This window comes from Accipiter gentilis, chromosome 8 (assembly GCF_929443795.1).
Source record: "Accipiter gentilis chromosome 8, bAccGen1.1, whole genome shotgun sequence".
Taxonomy (NCBI): Eukaryota; Metazoa; Chordata; class Aves; order Accipitriformes; family Accipitridae; genus Astur; species Astur gentilis.
In genome coordinates, this window is record NC_064887.1 from 43,127,584 (window position 1) to 43,146,139 (window position 18,556).

Sequence of the window (18,556 nt, forward strand, 5' to 3'; positions counted from 1 at the left end):
CGTCCCGGTCCCCCCAAGTGCTTTGGGGTCCTTTGGGGCCACGATGAACCGGCTGGCGTTGCCTTTTCTCAGAGGACATTTCCCTGCTGAGAAACACCAGCAGGAAAAGCATTAAAAACCCCAGGATTTTAGCACAACTCCTGGAAAAAAAGAACGTTTCGAATTTCTCCCCAATGCTGGCTTAGCCCCACTCCCGGCCTCCCAAAAAACAGCCCAGTGGCTGGACCACGATGCTGCTCCCTAAGGATGGGAGCGGAGGGCTCGCAGCCCTTCCTCCCCCTTTAACCCTCCTCCTCCCCTCGCCAGCTCTTCCCCCACATAAAACCCTCCCGAACAGCAGGAGCCAGGAGCGTTCTGGACGGGGATGTCCCATGAAAGCCTGGACTGGCACGGACGTCACAGGGCCAAGCGCTTGCCAGAAGCCAGGGCTGGATCCTGGCCCCAGAAGTGCCCCTTTGCCCAGGCAGAGCCGGGGCAGCCCTGCTGGGCAGAACTGGGCTGGGGGGGGGAGGCTGCGCTGCAGAAGTGTTTGCAGACTGGTACCACCTACCCCAGTGACCCCACACCCTGAGTACCCCTGTACCCCAGGTACCCCACACCCCAGGTACCCCATAACCTGGTTACCCCAAACTCCAGTTTTGCTGTACCCAAGGTAGCCCTGAGCCCAGGCACCCCAAACTCCAGTTACTTTATACCCCAGGGACCCCATACCCCCATTTCTCCATACCCCAAGTACCCCATACCCCTAATTCTCCATACCCCCAGTACCCCATACCCTGAGTACCCCATACCCCTAATTCTCCATACCCCCAGTACCCCATACCCTGAGTACCCCATACCCCTAATTCTCCATACCCCCAGTACCCCCCACCCTGAGTACCCCTGTTGTGGTCGAACCCCTGCCAGCAGCTCAGCCCCATGCAGCCGGTCGCTCACTTCCCCCCGGTGGGATGGGGGAAAGCATCGGAAGAGTAAAAGCAAGAAAACTCATGGGTTGAGGTAAGGACAGTTTAACAGGTAAAGCAAAGCAAGGAATTCGTTCCCCACTTCCCACGGGCAGGCGGGTGTTCAGCCTTCTCCAGGACAGCAGGGCTCCAGCACGCGTACCGGTGACTTGGGAAGACAAACGCCATCACTCCCAACATCCCCCCCTTTCTTCTTCTTCCCCCAGCTTTGTATGCTGAGCATGACATCGTATAGGATGGACTATCCCTTGGGTCAGTTGGGGTCAGCTGTCCCGGCTGGGTCCCCTCCCAACTCCTTGTGCCCCCCCAGCCTGCTCGCCGGTGGGGTGAGAAGCAGAAAAGGCCTCGACTCTGTGCAAGCACTGCTCCGCAATAAGGAAAACAGCTCTGTGTTATCAACAGTTCTCGGCACAGATCCAAAACATAGCCCCATTCCAGCTACTATGAAGAAAATTAACTCTACCCCAGCCAAAACCAGCACAACCCTGTACCCCTAGTTCTCCACACTCCCAGTAACCCATACCCTGAGTACCCCCTATCCCTAATCCCCCATACCCCAGGCACCCCATGTTCCGCGTATCCCATACCCCATTTACACCCCCGACACCCCCATTACCCCTTGCCCTGGGGGATGCTCTGCCGTGTCCCCCGCCCCCCGCCATGGGCACTGTCCCTACTGGCAGCTCCATGGGGCTGCACGCATGCCCACAGCCCCCCAGCTCTGCCCCCCCAACTCGCTGGGACACAGGGCTGGGGTCACCCCCCTGCAGTGGCGGGGTCCCCCCCAGCATCTGCCCCAGCCCTGCTTGTACCAGCCCCGGTGCAGGCAGGGGCACAGCACCAGCCCCACGAGAGACCTCGGCAGCCCAGCGGCCGTACAACTCCCCCGGATGCTGCTGTCACAAACCACATGATTTCCTGGAAAGTCCCACTCTTTGAGAAATGAAACTGTTTGATTTTAGGGGGAAACTCAAGCTCGCTCCCAGCCCAGTGTGTTTTTGCCTGGACAGGGCAGCACAGGCAGGATGGAGGGCTGCAGCCCGCACCGAGCCAAGCAAGCTTGGAAGATACACGTGGCCGTGGTCTTCTGCGTGGTCGTTGTGGCGCTGGTGGTAGCCATCACCACCATGTTCTGCCAGCCGGCCGCAGTCCCCGTGATGGCGGGGAATTGCTCGGTGAGGCTGGAGTGGCTGGAGGAGGCGCTGGCTGTCACCAACCGGTCCCTCACCGAAGCCCTCCAGCAGCGGGAAGTCTGCAGGAATAAGCTGGTAGGTGCTGGGGTTCTGCCGGCAGGTGGGGGGCTGGGACCCTACGGGGAAACCTGCAGCCCCTCGCCTTGAACTGGGCGCTTTTGGCTGGTGCGAGGGAGCGCCCGAGCTGGAGTCTCCAGCCCCTTCCCTCTGCTGATGCTCAGGGTGAGCTGGAGGGGCGAGCCTCGGAGCTGGAGCAGGCGCTTGCCAGGGTAACCCAGCTGCAAGGTGAGTCCTGGGCAGGGTGAGGGATCCGGGGTGGGGGGTGTGGGCACAGACAACGGCCCCTGGGCTACCCTGACCCCCACCCCTTGGGTCACCCTCATCCCCGTCCCCTGAGATACCCGGATCCCCGTCCCCTGTGTCACCCTGATCCCCATCCTCATCCCCATCCCAAGACACCCTGATCCCCATCCCCTCAAGTCACCCTCATCCCTGGCCCCTGGGACACCCTGATCCCGGTCTGCCGTCACCTTCCTGCAGAGGAGAACGGGAAGCTCAAGGCAGAGATGGCCCAGCAGCAGAATCAGTTGGAGGACCTGGAAAGCAGCAGGTGAGCCCCACGCTCCCCCTCACCACCCCCAGCCCCACGCTCTGTCACCGACTCTCCCTGTGTGTGTGTGTCCCCCCCAAGGAACGAGCTCCAGCTGCAGAACGAGCACCTGCAGAAGGAGCTCCAGGACATGAGGAGCCAGCACTCGGGTGGGAACAGGCTCCCGGCTGCGTCCCTCAGCCTCCTGGTTCTCCTCCTCCCTGGGATGCTCCTCCTATGAGCAGCAGGAACACGGACCTCCATGATTCCTCGTCCCCTGACGCGGGGCGAGGAGGAACCATCCCCATCCAGCCTGGCGGAGTCTGGGGGTGGCAGCGGGTGCAGTGTCTGCTGCAGGAGCCCGGTGCCCGCTCAGCCCTGTCCCGGGACCGCCTATACCTCCTTGCATGCTCTGCTCACCAAATTCACCCTATTCACCGTGGGGACATCCTGGGGAGATGATTTCCCTCCAGCCACCAAGGACTGTGCCCAGGGCAAGAGAAGGGGACTGGGGCACGTGCTGGAGGGCACAGAGACATGGCGGGGCTGCCCTGAGTCGAGGGGTCCACAGGCACTTCACGGTTAAGATTTTTTTTAATAAAATTTAAAAAAAACTTGTGGAAATCCAGCATCTTGTTGCTCCAGCACCTCTTGGGGACCCAGAGACCTAACCCTGCTGCACGATGGGGGTAAGGGGGTGCTGCAGATACCCCTCAGGTAGACTGCAGCCTCAGCATTCCCAACATCCACCGGACCCCAGCTGCATCCCTGCTTGTCCCTGCAGCTGTGACCTACGGCCGGGCGCCGGGGCAGAGCATCCTCCCACCTCCAGCACAAACAAAGTCTATTCTGGGCTGTGACCTGCAAGAAACCACAGCCCAAAGCCGTGTTTGGTGAGAAAAACCCACACGCGGTAATTACGGCAACCCAGGGAGCGACCTGCCCTGGGGATGTTGGCACATCCCGGGCAGCCGCCGCCGGAGCGGGCGAGCAGTCCCGTGTCCCCCTCCGGCATGGACCCTGCGGTGCCCAAGGCCACCCTGAAGGTGCTGGGACTGTGCGTGATGCTGCTGGTGCTGGTGGCGGCGGTGACGGTCTCGGTGGCGGTGATGGTGTGGCGCTCAGAGGCGGTGGGGAAGCTACGGGGCTGCCGGGAACGGGCGGCCAACGAGAGCCGGGAACTGGGGAACCGCGTGGCCGAGCTGGAGCGGGACCGAACCCGGCTGCAGCAGGCGGCGGCGGCGGCCGCACGGGCGGAGGATGCTCTGCGGCGGGAGCTCGCCCAGGCCCGCGGTGACGGCAAGAAACTCAATGTTAGCCTGGCGTCCTGCCGGGAGCGGGCGGTAGGTGCTGGCAGGGATGGGGGACAAGGGGGTCCTCGGCCAGCCGGCTGCAGGCACGGCGGGGTGGGGGGGTGGGAAGCGACGTTGGGGCAGAGAGGGGGATTTCTGGGAGAGCTCAGTAGCCAAGACCAGGGTGATGCTTCATCCCTTGGGGGATTTCGACCAGGCTCGTGAAAAGCCCCGGCACCGACGGGAAGGATGCTGCAGATGCGCAATCCCCGGAGAGCAAAGACTGGCTGCAAAGCTGAGCCGGGAAGGGGGAGAAGCAGCCCTGGGATGGGTGGACCGGCAGCACCCCAGGGGTGCGTGGCCACCTTCCTGCAAGGGACACCCCAAAAGGGGAGCCCCGGCTGCTCCTGGTCCCTCGGCACAGCCCGGGTCCTGCCGTCCCCCTGCCCAGGTGCCCGTGCCCAGCCAGAGGCAGCTATTCTTAGCTGTGACCAAGCTGCTCCACGCACATATAATTACCCCGTCCCAAAGCAGCAGCGGAGGCCGGAGACGGTGCGGAGCTGCCATTTCTCTCCTCCCAGGTATTTTTAGCTGCGGCCCTGGCTGGGAAAAGGCCTGGCCCCAGCACCGCGGCCACAGCCTGGAGGAAGAGCCGGGTCCCACCGCCCCTCCGGGGCTCATCCGGCCGAACAATGGCCCGGAGAGGCTGGAAAAGTGCTCCCACTTCCCAGGGCTGGCGCCGGGATTGGGGTTGGGCTGTGCAGCCTCTTGGGGACCTGACTGGGGGGGGGGGAACCCCATCCCCTCTCAGGCACTGGGGATGCTTGGGTGACCTGGGGCTCCTGTGACATCCCTGGTGCGCCAGCATCCTCACCGAGCTCAGGCTGAGCCATCCCTCCAGGGAAGAGGGATTTTCCCCAAATCCATGTCCCTACCCCTTCGAGAAACATAACGGGGAGAACCTAAGGCCACCAGGAGCATGGGGGACAGCTCGGGGACATGGGGCGGTGGTGAGGAGGGTCAGACCTCCAGCAGCAGACGAAGAGACGGGGAGAACGCTGCCCACCCCTGTCCCCACGCCGCCGTGTCCCCTCTCCCCAGGCCAGGCTGGAGGCCAACGTGACGGCGCTGGGGAACGAGGTGCTGGCCCTGCGGCGTGAGCGGGCTGAACTGGCCCGCGGCAAAGCGGCTCTGCAAGGTGAGCTCCATCCCCCGGGAGCAGCGGCGTGGGGCGCAGGTCCCCCCCACCGTCACCCCGCTCAAGCAGCTCACCCGGGGGGTCCCCCAGCCCTTTGGGCAACACCCGGCAGAATTGGCTGGGGTTTGGGGTGCGCGGGTGACCCCCCGCTGTCCCCTTCGTCCCGCAGAGGAGCTGGCGCAGGGCAAGGAGAAGGCGCTGGGGCTGCGGCAGCGGCTGGAGGCTGCGGTGGAGCAGCAGCGAGCGCTGCGGGCGCGCGGGGAGCAATGCGAGGCCCGGCAGAGAGAGCTCGAAGCCACCCTGTAAGGTCCTTGTGTGTTGCCCCCCCCCCCCCCTCCATGGGCTGAGCACCCCAGAGCACCCACCCTCCCAAACCAACCCAGCCCCACACCCAGCCCCCTCCACCACCCTGCCCTGTCCCTCTCTGCCCATGGGGGAACCTTCCGTCCCCCCATCCCCAGTTGGGGACGGGGACACCCCCTCACACCACTCCGCTCCCCCCCCAGACGGGACTACGCGGCCGAGGTCGACGCGCTGCGGCGACGGCGAGCGAGGGACCGAGCGACCGGGCGCAGGTGCCCCCCGTCCCGGTACTTTCTGTGGGTGCTGGCCTACCTGCAGGGCTTGGGAAGGGGGGGGACACACACGACCCAAGCATTGGTTTGGGGAGGGGGCTTCGCCGGTGCGGCTGGCCTGGGTGCTCCTGGCCACTTTTCCCAGCAGGTGCCATCGTCACCGGTGTCCCCAGGGGAGCAGGACCCGGGGGCTGTGTGGGGACTCACTCCCTGCTCTCTCCTCTTTTGCAGGAAAGGCTGAAGCCCCACAACCCCCCGACCCCCTCCCTACTGGGGGCTGGGGGCCGGGCACCCCCCCCCCCCCCCCCCCCCAACCCCAACTCCCAGCCCATCATTCCCAGTCCCACAGCGCCCCTTAGCACTGGGAGCCAGCAGCGGCTCAGCCCTGACTGGAGCCAGCGTGTCCAGATGAACGATGCTGGTGGTCACCATGTGCCTTCGTGCCCCGCTGTGTCCCGATGGCACTCTGTATCCCGATACCACCGCGTGTCCCGATCCTGTCGCCTATCGCGATGCTGCCGTGTGTCCCGATGCCACCGCCGGAGCAGGACGGCAGGACCGGAGGGGGCGGTTGTCCGGCTTTTGGGCAGACTTTTAGCTTAACCAAGGGATGGTTTCCCCCACCGACTGCTTGGAGCTGCTCCTTAATCAGCTCCAGGATTCAATGCCAGGCTCCCAGCACGCTCCAGAAACTGGGAACACTGGGCAGGTGTTTGGGCAATAAAGGCTGCTCGGCTCACCGGGACGTCTCCCTGTGCCACCAGCTCGGCCATCCCCAGAACCCTGCTCAGTCACCCCACACCACCCAGGACTTTTTAACCGGGCTCTGCCACCGCGGTGCCAGCGGCTGCCAGGACAGGACCCGGCTCTGCCAGGGACCCCACAGGCACCCTGGGGTGGGTGGGGGGAGCCCGGCCAGGGATACGGGGCCGAGGGGAATGGGGATCATCAGCTGCTGCTGTTTTGCAGTCGCTTCCCGGCATCTTTGATCCGCTTTGAAGAAAGTTTCCAGGAAAGTTGCAGATTTTCCTGCCGTCGCGGTATCCTGTGCAGAGGGCAGGCAGGCTGCGCGCAGGCATCCGGCCTCCTCCTGCTTGCGTTTTCCATGGGACATCATTGCCCCCCGTGCCCCTCGCTGCCCCCCCCCCCCCCCCATCCTGGCTTGGGGGCCAGGGAAGGTGCTGGCAGGCGGTTTTCCAGGTGAAAGTGCCTCTGCGAGATGACCCCCCGCTTGTGTCGGGGGGTCCCCAGGCTGCAGAGCCTATGGAAGGAGGACAAGCCCCATTCCTGCACCCCAAACCCAGTGGTCCCAAAGTGGAGACCCCAGCCCCCCAGAAACTTGGGACAGGGAGGGGAACCGGGTAGAGCCATTCCCATGGCCCGACCTCAACGCAGCACCAGCCCTCAGCATGGGAAAGCTCAATTATAGCCAGGAGGCTAATGGGAAAATGGGACAGAGACAGGGTCTGCAGCCTGGCGGGGGGGCTGGATACCCCGTTGGGATGCCCGGTGACCCCAGGAGGCTGCGGAGAGCCCATGGGGCGAGATGCCAGAGGGAGCATCTGACCAGCGAAGCCACTGGCATGTCGGGGTCCTGGGGTCAGGGGTCTGGCAGAGCCCCGGCAGTGTCCCGGCTGCGGGGCCGGGGGGGGCCGGGGGGTGACTCACCGTTATTTGCAGCTCAGGAAGGAAACGTCAGTAGCTGAGAATGGATTCAGGACCGACACCATCCCGACCATCGCAGACACTTCCCGGTCCCCAAGGACCACGGCACAGCCAGAAGGCAGGAAACAGCAAGCGGCTCGGGGTCAGCGCCTGGCGTGGCCCCACACCTCGGTCCCCCCCCTGCCAGCCCACCCCCCCCCATCCCTGGCTGGGCATCCTGCAGAGCTGGGGGGTGTCCCGGGCACAGTCAGCCCCTCCACCACAGGCAAGGGCTCCCATGGGATGGGGACGGGATGGCGATGGCCATGGCCGGGATCCGAACATGGTCCGGCTGAGCCCAGACGCCCCGTCTGTGGTCACCAGTACTGAGGATCGGATGGGCACCATTCCCCCTCCCTCCGGTCCTTGCCACGGTGCTGCCCGCTCCCCCTGCGACCCCTTTTCCCTGCACTGAGGAGCCCCCTCCCTGTCCCCAGCCTGTCCCCAAGCCAGCCCTCACCCCCAGGCTCCCCCTTCAGCCCAGTGTGGGGCCCAGGGGACCCCAGACCTGGAGCGGGAAGGGGGAGATGGCTGCAAACCCGCGGCTCTTTCCATCCGTGCCCGGCTGGGCTGAGCCGCCACGGCAGCGATGGTGGCACGGGTGGCCGTCCTCGAACGGGGCCAGGGCCACCCACGCTCCATGTGCTCGGCCGGGGCTTCCTTAGCAGCCTGGGGATGTGGCAGTGCCGCAGGTGGGCACAGAAAGGTCTGGATTTGCCCCTTGCTCCCTTCCACGGGCTGCTCTCTGCCCAGCAGAGATGTTCCCGGCAGGGGACAGAGACCAGGAGCAGCTCCCCGGGCCCCGTGGCAGGATGGTGGCTCTGTGGGGTGACAGCACCCACAGGAGGTGCAGCCACAGGTTCCCACCAGTGGCTTCATCCCACGGCCCCACATCACCCACCCCAGCCCACTGCCAACCCTACTCGCAAGCCAGGGCCTGGCCGCATCCTTCCCCTGCCTGCGAGCTGCCCGCAAGCTGCTGTCGAGCAGATGTGGAGCATCAGTCCGTGTGCCACCAACCCGGCGAGCCGCGGGGTCCACTGGTGACTCGCGTGCCACCATCCCACCACAAGGACATGGCGCCAGGACCAACCCCGGGGTGCCCGGTGCAGGCGGCGGGATCCTCCTCCATCACCCCAGCAGTGAGCGCGGGCAGCCGCAGCCCACCCTGCCTGCCCCCGGGGACTCATTCCCTGGGCATCCCCAGTGCCTGCCGTGCCGGGGGCTATTTTGGGGTGAGAGCCGGTCCCGGGGGAGCGCTGAGCCCTGGCACAGGGAGGGGGAGCAGGGTCCCACGCTTCACCCCCCTCTGTTAGCAATCGGGAACAATAGCCCTCCCGCAAACAGAAGCTGCATCGTGATAACCCGGGAGGTCTGAGGCATCCGGAGAGGCAGGAAGGAGCCCAGCAGAAGGAAATATTAAATACAGCAATATAAACACGGCGGCGGGAGCGAGCTCCACCCCGGCGCGGCCCCGTTGAAAGGGGCTGTTGCGGGGTGGGGTGTGCAGAGCATCGGTGGGATGGAGAAGAGCCGCTACGCCATGGCCAAGTTTGGTCTGGAAGCCAAGGAAGCGATGCCCAAGCGGGACTGTGGTTTTTACGTGAAGTATATCTTCCTCTTCACCTCCCTCATCCAATTCCTCATCATCCTGGGGCTGGTGCTGTTCATGGTGTACGGCAACGCGCAGGCGGGCACCGACACGCACCTTCGGCTGCTGGAGGAGCAGCTGCAGGATCGCTACAACAAGATCATCACCCTCAGCGGGAGGAACATGAACCTGACGCGCACCCTCAACGCCACCCTCAAGGAGAAGCAAGGGCTGCAGGTCCTCGCCCAGAAGGTGCAACGGGACCTGGATAAGTGCAATAGCACCCAGGGTTCCAACCCCATCCCCAAGGTGAGCCCCCCCCCTTCCCCGGGGAAGGAAGGAAAAGCCCCCTGGGTCCTGGGGGCAGCAACCCACCCATGGGTGCTGGGGGGAGCTGGGACCTTGCTTCAGCCCCGCAAGCTTCAGCAGGGATGGATGGGGAGGGGGTGGGCAGAGCCTGCTGGCCATGCTGACATGCCCCCCCCCAGCCCCGGGGGGGGGTCTCAGCCCTGGCATTCCAGAGGCAGCCACTGGCTGAGGGGGTTCCATTCTCACAGCCCCCCTCCTCATCCTCCTCAACCCTCTGCCCTCGCCAGCCCCCAGCGCTCTCACCACCGCCTGGGGGGAGCGAGGCGATGCCAGCTGTGTGGGGGGGGGGTCCTTGCGGGATGCTCTGACCCCCCCCCCCCTCCTCTTCTTCCCCTTACCTCAGCTGCAGGAGATGATGAAGATCATCTTCTACCAGAAGATAAAGCTGGACGAGTGCCACATGACCATCAGCGTCATCAATGCCAGCTGCAGTGGTAAGGGACACCCCCCCCCCCCAGGCTGCCCCCCACCCTGGGCATCCCCCTCCCAGCCCCCTGGGGACCCCCAGCACCCCTTGGGGACCCACCGCAGGCTGTGCAGGGGGTCTGCCCCCTCCCCGAGCCAGGCAGGGGGTGTCACCCCAAGACCTAGGGTGGGAGTTAGTGGTGGTGGGGGGAAACCACGCACCCCAAACCTGTGCCCCCCCCCCCTCCCTCCAGCCGACAAGGCGCTGCTGCGGAACCAGCTGGACCAGACAGCCCTGGCCAAGAAAGAGCTGGAGGAAAACTGCCGCAAAGCAGGTGCCACGCTGACCAAAGCCACCCAGGAGCAGGAGAGCTGCCAGCGGGACCTGCTCAATACCAGGATCGCCTGCGAGCCTGCCAAATCCAACCTGGAACTGCTGAAGCACGAGTGCAGATCCTTGAGGTCCGACATGAACTACTTCTTCCAGCGCATCAAGGGCTTGGCCGTCCCATACAGCTGCAACGACGTCAACGACCAGGTCACCTGGTTGACGCAGCAGACGGAGGGGCTTTTCCTCTGGCAGCAGGAACGGGAGACCAAATACATGGGGAAAACCGTCTGTGACATGAACATGCTCCAGTGTCACATGAACTGCTCCAGGGAGAAGCAGGACTTGGACAAGCGGCTGCAGGACGCTGAGAAACAGGTCAAGGGCAACCAGGAGGAAAAGAAGAAGCTGCTGGTGGAGAAGGAGCAGCTCAGCAAGGAGTTGGAGGAGAAGAGCAAAGCCGCCGCGCAGGCTGGGTACTTCAAGGAGCAGCTCAACATCTGCATGGGCTCCAAGGTGAGGGAGCTGCTGGGGCACGGGGACAGCCCCGGGCACCCTCCGTGGCCGTGCCGGGAGCACACGAGGCTGGGCACGTACCTTTTTCTTTTGCACATGCCCTTCTGCAAACGCACCTTGGCGCGGGCGTTTTCTCTTGCGCGTGCGCTTTTGCACGCACATAACTTTCTTTTGCAAAAACGCTTCTGCACGGCTGCGAGTACACCCCAGGCACGGACAAGCCGCTGCAGCACCCCCAGGCCCCCTTTTTGCCCAGAGGTGCGGTGCCGCACGGGCCAGCGGTGCCGGCGCTGACCACCACCGTCCGCTCTCCTCCGCAGATGGACACCTTCTTCGACATCACGGGCTCACGGGTGCTGGGCAGCAGCGGGCGGCCGGGACCCTTTGCCAGCACCGGCTCCTACGCGGATGCTCTGAGGAACCACGGCATCTTCGGGAATATGGGTGAGTCCTGGGGAGGGGAGTGGGGGACTCGCTGGGGGCCACTGTCCCGTCGTCCCCCCACCGGTGCCCAGCCCAGCTCAGGACCCGCTCCTCCGTCCCACCAGGCAAAATCAACGTGGAGGAGATCCAGCGGACGGTGCAGAAGATCGTGGAGCAGTACACGTCCACCCTGAAGAACACCAGGTGAGGGGGGCCAGCACGGGAGCCCACGGGCTTTGGTTGGGGGGGGGGAGGCAAAGGCGGCTGGGGGTACTGGAGGCAAGTGGTGCTGGGGGCCTGATCCTGCCCTCTCCGCAGCGGCTAACGGCCGAGCGGCGTACGGAAAACGGCGGCGAGAGGCTCGAGGACAAGCCCAGGAGGTGCTTCCCACGGCATGGATGGCAAAACCCAACCGGGAGCGAGTGGCCGGCCCCGCTGCCATCCTCCCCCCGCCCCTGGGGGGGGGCCACCAGCATGGCAGGAGCCAGGGCCAACCTCCCGGCCCCTTCCCCGAGCCCCCACGTTCGCCCTCTCCCACACGCCTGCCTCCCTTGCGCATGTACCCGTATGCTTGGAGACGGGGCGGTCGGCAGCTGTAAATAGAGCCGGCCCTGAGCACAGACACAGCTCACCACATGTGTGTCTAAATGCCTATGGGGGGGGGGGATGCAGAGGCCATGGCCAGGATGGGGAGCGGGAACATCCCACCCCGGCTTCACGTGCCCCTCTGGGACGGAAAGCGTGCGAGGCCGAGCGAGCGGGAAGCCCTTGGCCGCCGAACCCTGGTGGCCGCATCCTGCCACCGAGGCCCCTCCGCACGCCGGGACATGGGGCCTGGGTGCAGCAGCGGGCACAGGACGCGCCGAGCGCCGTGATTAATCGCCAGCTGCCGCTTGCTGATTTACAGCCGTGCTTCCCACTCCTTCCTGTTGAAAGAGCTTTTCCTGCCTGTCGGGCTGCCCGCACGCCATCCCCTGCCAGCACCCCATCGGCGGCACATAGCGCTCCCGGGACATCCCCGTCCCCATCCAGCACCCCCAGATCCCACACGGGTCCCCCCCTAGTCCTATTTGGGTCCCCCAGGCTGCATCCCTCCCGGGATATAGGCAGCCCCGCGTTCCTGCCACCCTCCGCTGCCCGAGGATGGGAATGCCACCCGGTCTCTGCCCAGCCCCTGGAAGAGCACGGTGTAGGGGTGGGATGGGGGGCGACAGAGGGACTCCCCCACTGTCCCAGCTGCCCCCACGCAGCCTGGCTGTGGGACCGGGGAGACCCACTCGCTGCCAGAGGATTTCCTGGAGCTCCGCTATAAATAATCTTGGAGCACCAGGCGCTTCCGGAGCCTGGGAGACCCAACTGGAGGGTTGGGGGAGTGGGGGTGGTCCCTGGGGAGCCCCCACCTCTGGGGTTGCAGTGCCCAAAGCTGCCAAGTGGGTGCAAGACCTGGGGGGAATCCCATGGCTCCCCAGACTGGGGCTGTGCCCAAGACCCCCACCGGGGCTGGGGGTGCACTCGGGGTGCCAGGACGGACCCACCAGGATGCTGAGCCCCACATCCCCCACACCACGGCACGGGAGGGGATGCCCCAGGGGGGAAGTCCAGGGTGGCTTTTCCCTTCCAGACACTCCAGTTCCTTGTTTGTCCTCCTGGCCAGGAAACGGGGCCTCTCCCAGTGTTTTTTTCCATGCCTGGGGCTCGGGACATGCTCCCCCCGGCCAGGAAAACACCGCGACCCGGCACGGGGACGCCAAGCCCCGCAGCGCCGGGGACCAGGGAGGGGGAAGGACGCCAAAGCCGCCGAAGGCACCACGGTTTAATACCAGGACGGAGCCAAAAGCTCCCCTCGCTTGCAGTCCTCTCAACGCCGGTGGCACCGCAGCAGGGGGACACCCCCCCCTCGCTGCACCCCTCACTTGCCAACGCAGAAGTCCCTGAAGATGATGTCGAGGACATCCTCGGCGCCCACGTGGCCGGTGATCCGGCCCAGATGCCGCCGCGCCAACCGCAGCTGCTCGGCCGCCAGCCCCAGGTCCTGCCGGCGTTCCCGGCTGTAACGCGCCAGCGCCGTCACGCAGTCGCCCAAGTGGAGGCTGTGCCGGCTCTGCGTCAGGCTGGGCGAGCCTGCCAGGGGGTCTCCGCACCTGGGGGCCGGGGAGGAGGGAGAAACCAGCCTGGAGCACCCCTCCGAGCTGGGACGGGGTGGCCGACGTCCCCGCGCCTTCTCCGTGCCCCCACACACTCACAGCCGTGCCAGCTGCCGTGCCAGCAGCTCCAGGAGGTGGTCGAGCCCCTCGCCCGTCTTGCAGGAGAGGAGGGTGGCGGGGGGCAGGGGGTCTCCCTGGGTGCAGGCGTCGCGTAGGGTCTCCCCGCCCCCCTGCAGCAGGTCGGCCTTGTTGAGCACCAGGATGCAGGGGGGGGCAGTGGGGGGCAGCAGGGACCCCAGGGCAGCCCCCAGCCCGGCCGGCTCGGCGGGCACCGCCGCGGCATCCAGCACAGCCAGCACCAGGTCTGCTTGCTGCAGCCTGAGGAGTGGGGGGCGGCAGGGTAGGGCAAGGGGCCGCATCCTGCCGCCTCCCAGTCATCCCAGCCCCTGCGGAGGGGGGTACCCCCAGCCCAGCCTCCCCCAGCCTCACCGGTCTCGTGCGCGGCTGACCCCCTCCTGCTCGACGGGGTCGGTGGCATCGCGGAGCCCGGCCGTGTCGCTCAGCACCAAGGGGTAACCGCCGACGTTCAGCGCCACCTCCACCACGTCCCGCGTCGTCCCCGCCACCGGCGACACGATGGCTGCCGGACGCTGGCCTGGGGGGGAAACAACACGACACAGGGCTCAGGGGACGATGCCAGGGACCCCCTGCCCTTTTGGCATCGGGGACGGTGGCTGCCGTCCCCGGGGAGGGGGAACCTCGTCCAGGCTGTGCGCAGCCCCCCTGCGCCCCACTCACACAGCAGGTTGAGCAGGCTGCTCTTGCCCACGTTGGGGGGGGCCGGCGATGACGGCGTGAACCCCACCGCGGAGCAGCTCCCCGCGGCGCCCGTCCTGCAGGTGGGCACCGACCTCCTGCTCCAGCTCCCGCACGGTGGCATCCACTGCGGGGAGAGAGCCAGGGGGACGTGGTGGGGGGGGGGGGACGGACAGGAGGGAGAGGGTGTCCGAGTCCCACCCCCAACCCTGCCAGCCCTCACCTTGGGACAAGACCTCTTCCTCCACGTTGTCATCTTCGCCGAAGTCGATGTAGGCTTCGAGGTGGGCAAGAGCCTGGGCGGTGCGGGGGGCGGGGGTCACTGGGGACAGCCCAGCCCCGTGTCCCCAAGTCACCAGGCACCAGCGGAGGAACCAAGGCGACCGGATCCGAGCCCACACCCTGACACCCTTACCTGGGTGAGGGTCTCGCTCCAGCGCTGGTAGAGCCGTCCCAGCTCGCCCTCCATCTGCCGCAGCGCCTGCCGCCGCTGGGCCTCCGTCTCTGCCCGGATCAGGTCCCCCAGCCCCTCGACCGCCGTCAGGTCCAGCTTCCCGCGGCGGAAGGCTCGGCGCGTGAACTCCCCGGGCTCGGCGGGACGCAACCCGGGCAAGCGCCCTGCCAGGCGTGGGGTGAGCCCCTTTCCCTGAGCTGGAGGTACCCTCCGGTAGCACCCCCAGGGAGCAGGAGCCAAGGGGGGGTGGAGGAGGGGGGGGGAGGGACGGGGGGAGCCTCACCCAACGCCCGCAGCACCCCGCTCACCACCGCCGGCCCGCCGTGCACGTGCAGCTCGGCGCAGTCCTCCCCGGTGAAACTCTGGGGACCTGCAGAGCCGGGGGCACGGCTTGGATGGGCACCGGCTGATCCCACCGCCGCGAGCTGCCCCCCCGGCCGGATCCGGTGTACCCCATCCCTTCCCCTCCCGTGGCAGCGTGCATGCCTCTGACCCCCCAGGGGTTTTTTTTTTGGGGGGGGGGGGGGGGTTCGGGAGAGACCCCCTGCTAGCAGCTGTACTGCAGCTATATACGATCGGTGCACAGGGGCCAGCATCGACCCAGGACCATCCGCACTCAGCCGGCTTCACGGTGCCGGGGAATCCGAGAGGGACCGTGCCGGGCACCAAGACCCCCACCGGGCACGGAGCCACGACGTCACCCCTACCTGCGAACCAGACGACGAGGCCGCGGTCCAGGGGCTCGGCGGTGGCGGGGTCTCGGATGCGTCGCAGGGCCAGGACGCGGGGTGGGGGCAGCTCGGGGCGCCCGGTGAGGCTCTGCAGGGCCCCGCGGCTGCCCGGTCCGCTGGTACGGATAACGGCCACCCCACAGCGCCCGTGTCCCGAGGAGACGGCGAAGATGGTGTCCCCCCACGCCGCGGTGCACAGGCGCTGCGCCCACCTGCGAGGGGGCAGGCAGCCCGGAGAAGGGGTGCAGGGGTCCCCTCTCCGCACCCCCCAGACGGGCCAGAGAGGGTGCGGGGATTTGCAACCCCCCATTTACCCCCCGGGACCCCTCCCTCTGCACCCCACAGACCCAAGGGGGCTCTGGGGTGCAGACCCCTCCCGCCTACGCCCCCCCCACACACACCTCAAGGGCCAGGGGTGCAGCCCTTCTTTCTACACTCCCCCACCCCAGCTTGCACCCCTCCCCGTGCACCCCACCAGGCCCAGGGCGGGCAGGCAGGGTGCAGGGGTGCACCCCTCTCCCCCCCCGCAGCCCCCCCCCCCCCCGCATCTCCCCCCCACTCCTGAAAGTGCAGCCCCCCCACACCCCCCCCTACTCCTGCACACCCCCTCTCCTCTGGGGGTGCATCCCCACCCCGCACACCCCCAAAGGCATCAGGGTGCACCCCCCCTTTTCCCTCTGCACCCCCCACCTCCCCCAAAATAAGGGTGCACCCCCTCCCCAAGCGCTCCCGCTCCCCGTGCCCCACGGCTACCCCAAGGTACCCCCCCCCCCAGGCTCACCCCCTCCCCAGAGTCCGGGGTGCCCCCCCACCCCGGGGTCCCCCCCACCCCTGGGTGCTCCCACCTGCGTCCCCCCGCGCTCAGCGCCCTCCGCAGCGCCATGAGCCCCCGGCGGCCTCAGCGTGGGCGCCTCGCCCCGCCCATCCTCGCGCGTCGATTGGCCAGCGCTCCGACGAGGGGCGGGCTTCACGGGGGAGATCCCGTTTCTCATTGGTCAGTCTCCCAAGAGGGACGTCGCGGCGCTTGAAGCTCCGTAGGAGCCGAGCGCTTCCGCCCGGCCCGATCGTGGGGGTCCATGTCCCCGTGTCCGTGTCTGTGTCGTCGTCCCTCCCCCCCGGCTCCTTCCCTATCCCCCCCCGCGGGGTTCCCCCAGGTATTGCGGTGCAACCCTGCGGGTACGGGGTCGGACACCCGCGACCCCCGGCTGCACCCTAAAAATAACCCCCAGCACCGCAGGACCCTGAGCTGGGGGGGGGTCCCCGTGTCCGGGGCGCGGGGGGGGGGGGGCAGCACCCGTGTCCCCCCATGGCAGAGCCCCCACCCCTGCCCCGTCCCTGTCTTATCATCCCCTCTGCACCCACTGGTGTCCCCGTCCCGCGGGGGTGGGGGTTCCCTCCCCCCCCCCCCCGACACAGGCTGTCCAGGAGCATTTGGGATTTTTGGGGTCCCCCGCTCACCCTGGGGGGGGGGTCCCTGCGCTGGGCACCCCCACACCCCAAGGTGACAGCCCCGGCTCGGCACCCACCCAAACCAGAGCTGCTCTTCCCCCCGGGGAACCCCCACCACATCCCGGGGGTCTCACCCCCCCAGCGGGGGTCAGGGCTGACCCCTGACCTGCGGCCTGGGGGGGTCCCACAAGCTGCCCCCCCCCCCCCCCGCCGTGTGCACCGGGAGGGGCCCGCAGCCGCCCGCGGCCTCGCTGCTCCGTGAACCATAGAAATTTTCCCCGAGCAGCATCAGGGCGCGGTACCCGCTCCCCATCCTGCCCCCCCCAAATCCCCCCCCCCCATCCTGCCCCCCCATCCCTGCCCAGGGCTGGGGGTCCCCATCCCTGTCCCCATCCCGTCCCCTCCTGCTCAGGGCCCAAGGCTTTGGGGGGGGGACGACATACAAGCCAGCCGATGCACAGGGGTTGGGGTACGAGCAGGCAGGAGAATGGGGTCCCACTTGTTCTGGGGGGGTCTCCCCCCACGGCCCCCAAAATCTCGGCTCAGTATGCAGTGGGTTGGGGTCGGCTGAGGACCTGGGGAGGGCTGCGGGTCGCTGCGGTGGTGGCAGGGGGGGACACGGGGGGTGGCCATGCAGACAAAGGCGCCCGAGCAGGGAGGAGCGAGCAGCAGCATGGCCGGGATGCTGGCAGGGATGCAGGCAGGGATGCAGGCAGGGATGCAGGCAGGGATGCTGGAATCCCTGGGATGCTGGACACCCCTCATGCTGCCTCTTCTGCTAAATCCCTGCGGACACCCCCAAGCCCGCTGCCCCCCTCCCCCATGCTCTGTGGGTCAGGGATAAGGGATGGGAACCCAGAGGAGGGGCTGCAGCAGGGAATGGCCCCAGCTCTGGGGCTGGGGGGGTGTCTCCCCGGGGGGTTTTGGGGTGCTGGGGTGCACGCACCCCCCCACACACACAGCCCTGCACTCTCCTGCAAAGCCCCGGGGTCAGCCCCCGGGTGACCAGGCCAGCCCGGACCCCCTCCCCACCCTAGGGTGCAGAAGCTTTTCCTTGTGCCCCCCCCCCGTCACCCCCCCCCCCAGCTTTGAGCGGCTCAGCCTTCTCCTCCCCACCCAGCAGCTGGACCCCACCCACGGGGGTCCCACGAGGGTCTCATGGGGGGTTCAGGCTCTGCCGGAGCCGGAGGGGGGGGGGGGGGAAGCACCCCACCCGTGCCCAGCCAAGGCAGGGACAGTGGCCAGGCCTGGCCTGGGAGATGTGCCAGCCTGTGTGCCCCCCCCCAGCCCCCCCCCAGCTGCCGAAGCAGAGATGCCAGCGGAGGGGACGGCTCCTTGTGGCACCGTTCACCGCTGGCACCCAGCCCCTGCCCCAAAATAGCCGCGGGCGTGCGCGGAGCTGGGGGGGGGGGGGGAGGGCTGGGGGGGGGGGGGGGAAGGGACCTGGCACCGGGGTACCCCCCCCATCCCCACCCCAATGTGCGCTGCGCCCCAAGACCCTCCGGTCCTGGGGGAGGGGGGGGGTGGATGGGGGTGTTGTGTCCCCCCCGAGTGAGGGGGTCGGGCTAGGGGGGGGGCAGAAGAGGGCTCCTGAAAGGTCAGGGAGGCAGCGTGCAGCCCCGGTCGGGTTACCGGCCTGCCCCCCCCCCCCCCAAAAAAAAAAACATCCCCCCCTCCCCGGCCCGCCCCAGGGAACAGCCTGACCCGCGGGGCTGGGCGTCGTGCCGGGGCCGGGGGGGGGGGGACACGGAGGGGGGAGACACACGGGGGATGGGGGGGGGGGGATGCGGGGGATATGGGGCAGCCCCGAGGGG

At 67.3% G+C, this 18,556-nt stretch overlaps 3 protein-coding genes across 4 annotated transcripts; 2 read left to right on the plus strand and 1 right to left on the minus strand.

Annotated features, from left to right (window-relative positions):
- Nucleotides 1-3,657: 3,657 nt before the first annotated feature.
- LOC126042096 (differentially expressed in FDCP 6 homolog) lies at nucleotides 3,658-6,118 on the plus strand. Of its 2 annotated transcripts, none has more exons than XM_049808743.1 (5): nucleotides 3,658-4,090; nucleotides 5,141-5,237; nucleotides 5,407-5,539; nucleotides 5,744-5,812; nucleotides 6,044-6,118. In XM_049808743.1, the coding sequence occupies exons 1-5, from the start codon at nucleotides 3,698-3,700 to the stop codon at nucleotides 6,051-6,053; spliced, it is 702 nt and encodes a 233-aa protein (XP_049664700.1). In that variant the 5' UTR covers nucleotides 3,658-3,697; the 3' UTR covers nucleotides 6,054-6,118. The 2 variants fall into 2 exon arrangements, with proteins under 2 accessions (XP_049664700.1, XP_049664698.1); XM_049808741.1 differs by having other exon boundaries at nucleotides 5,744-5,827; nucleotides 6,044-6,100.
- Nucleotides 6,119-8,828: 2,710 nt separating this feature from the next.
- Nucleotides 8,829-11,763, plus strand: PLVAP (plasmalemma vesicle associated protein). The gene is made up of 6 exons (XM_049808740.1): nucleotides 8,829-9,416; nucleotides 9,820-9,910; nucleotides 10,136-10,725; nucleotides 11,046-11,169; nucleotides 11,274-11,352; nucleotides 11,467-11,763. Exons 1-6 carry the CDS (start codon nucleotides 9,039-9,041, stop codon nucleotides 11,471-11,473), a joined length of 1,269 nt encoding a protein of 422 aa, XP_049664697.1. The 5' UTR covers nucleotides 8,829-9,038; the 3' UTR covers nucleotides 11,474-11,763.
- Nucleotides 11,764-12,949: 1,186 nt separating this feature from the next.
- Nucleotides 12,950-16,225, minus strand: GTPBP3 (GTP binding protein 3, mitochondrial). The gene is given in 10 exon segments (XM_049808739.1): nucleotides 12,950-13,289; nucleotides 13,392-13,670; nucleotides 13,782-13,947; nucleotides 14,091-14,130; nucleotides 14,132-14,235; nucleotides 14,332-14,404; nucleotides 14,524-14,726; nucleotides 14,846-14,932; nucleotides 15,270-15,505; nucleotides 16,139-16,225. Coding segments are annotated over 10 exon segments (1,458 nt in total). The 5' UTR covers nucleotides 16,177-16,225; the 3' UTR covers nucleotides 12,950-13,057.
- Nucleotides 16,226-18,556: the final 2,331 nt, after the last annotated feature.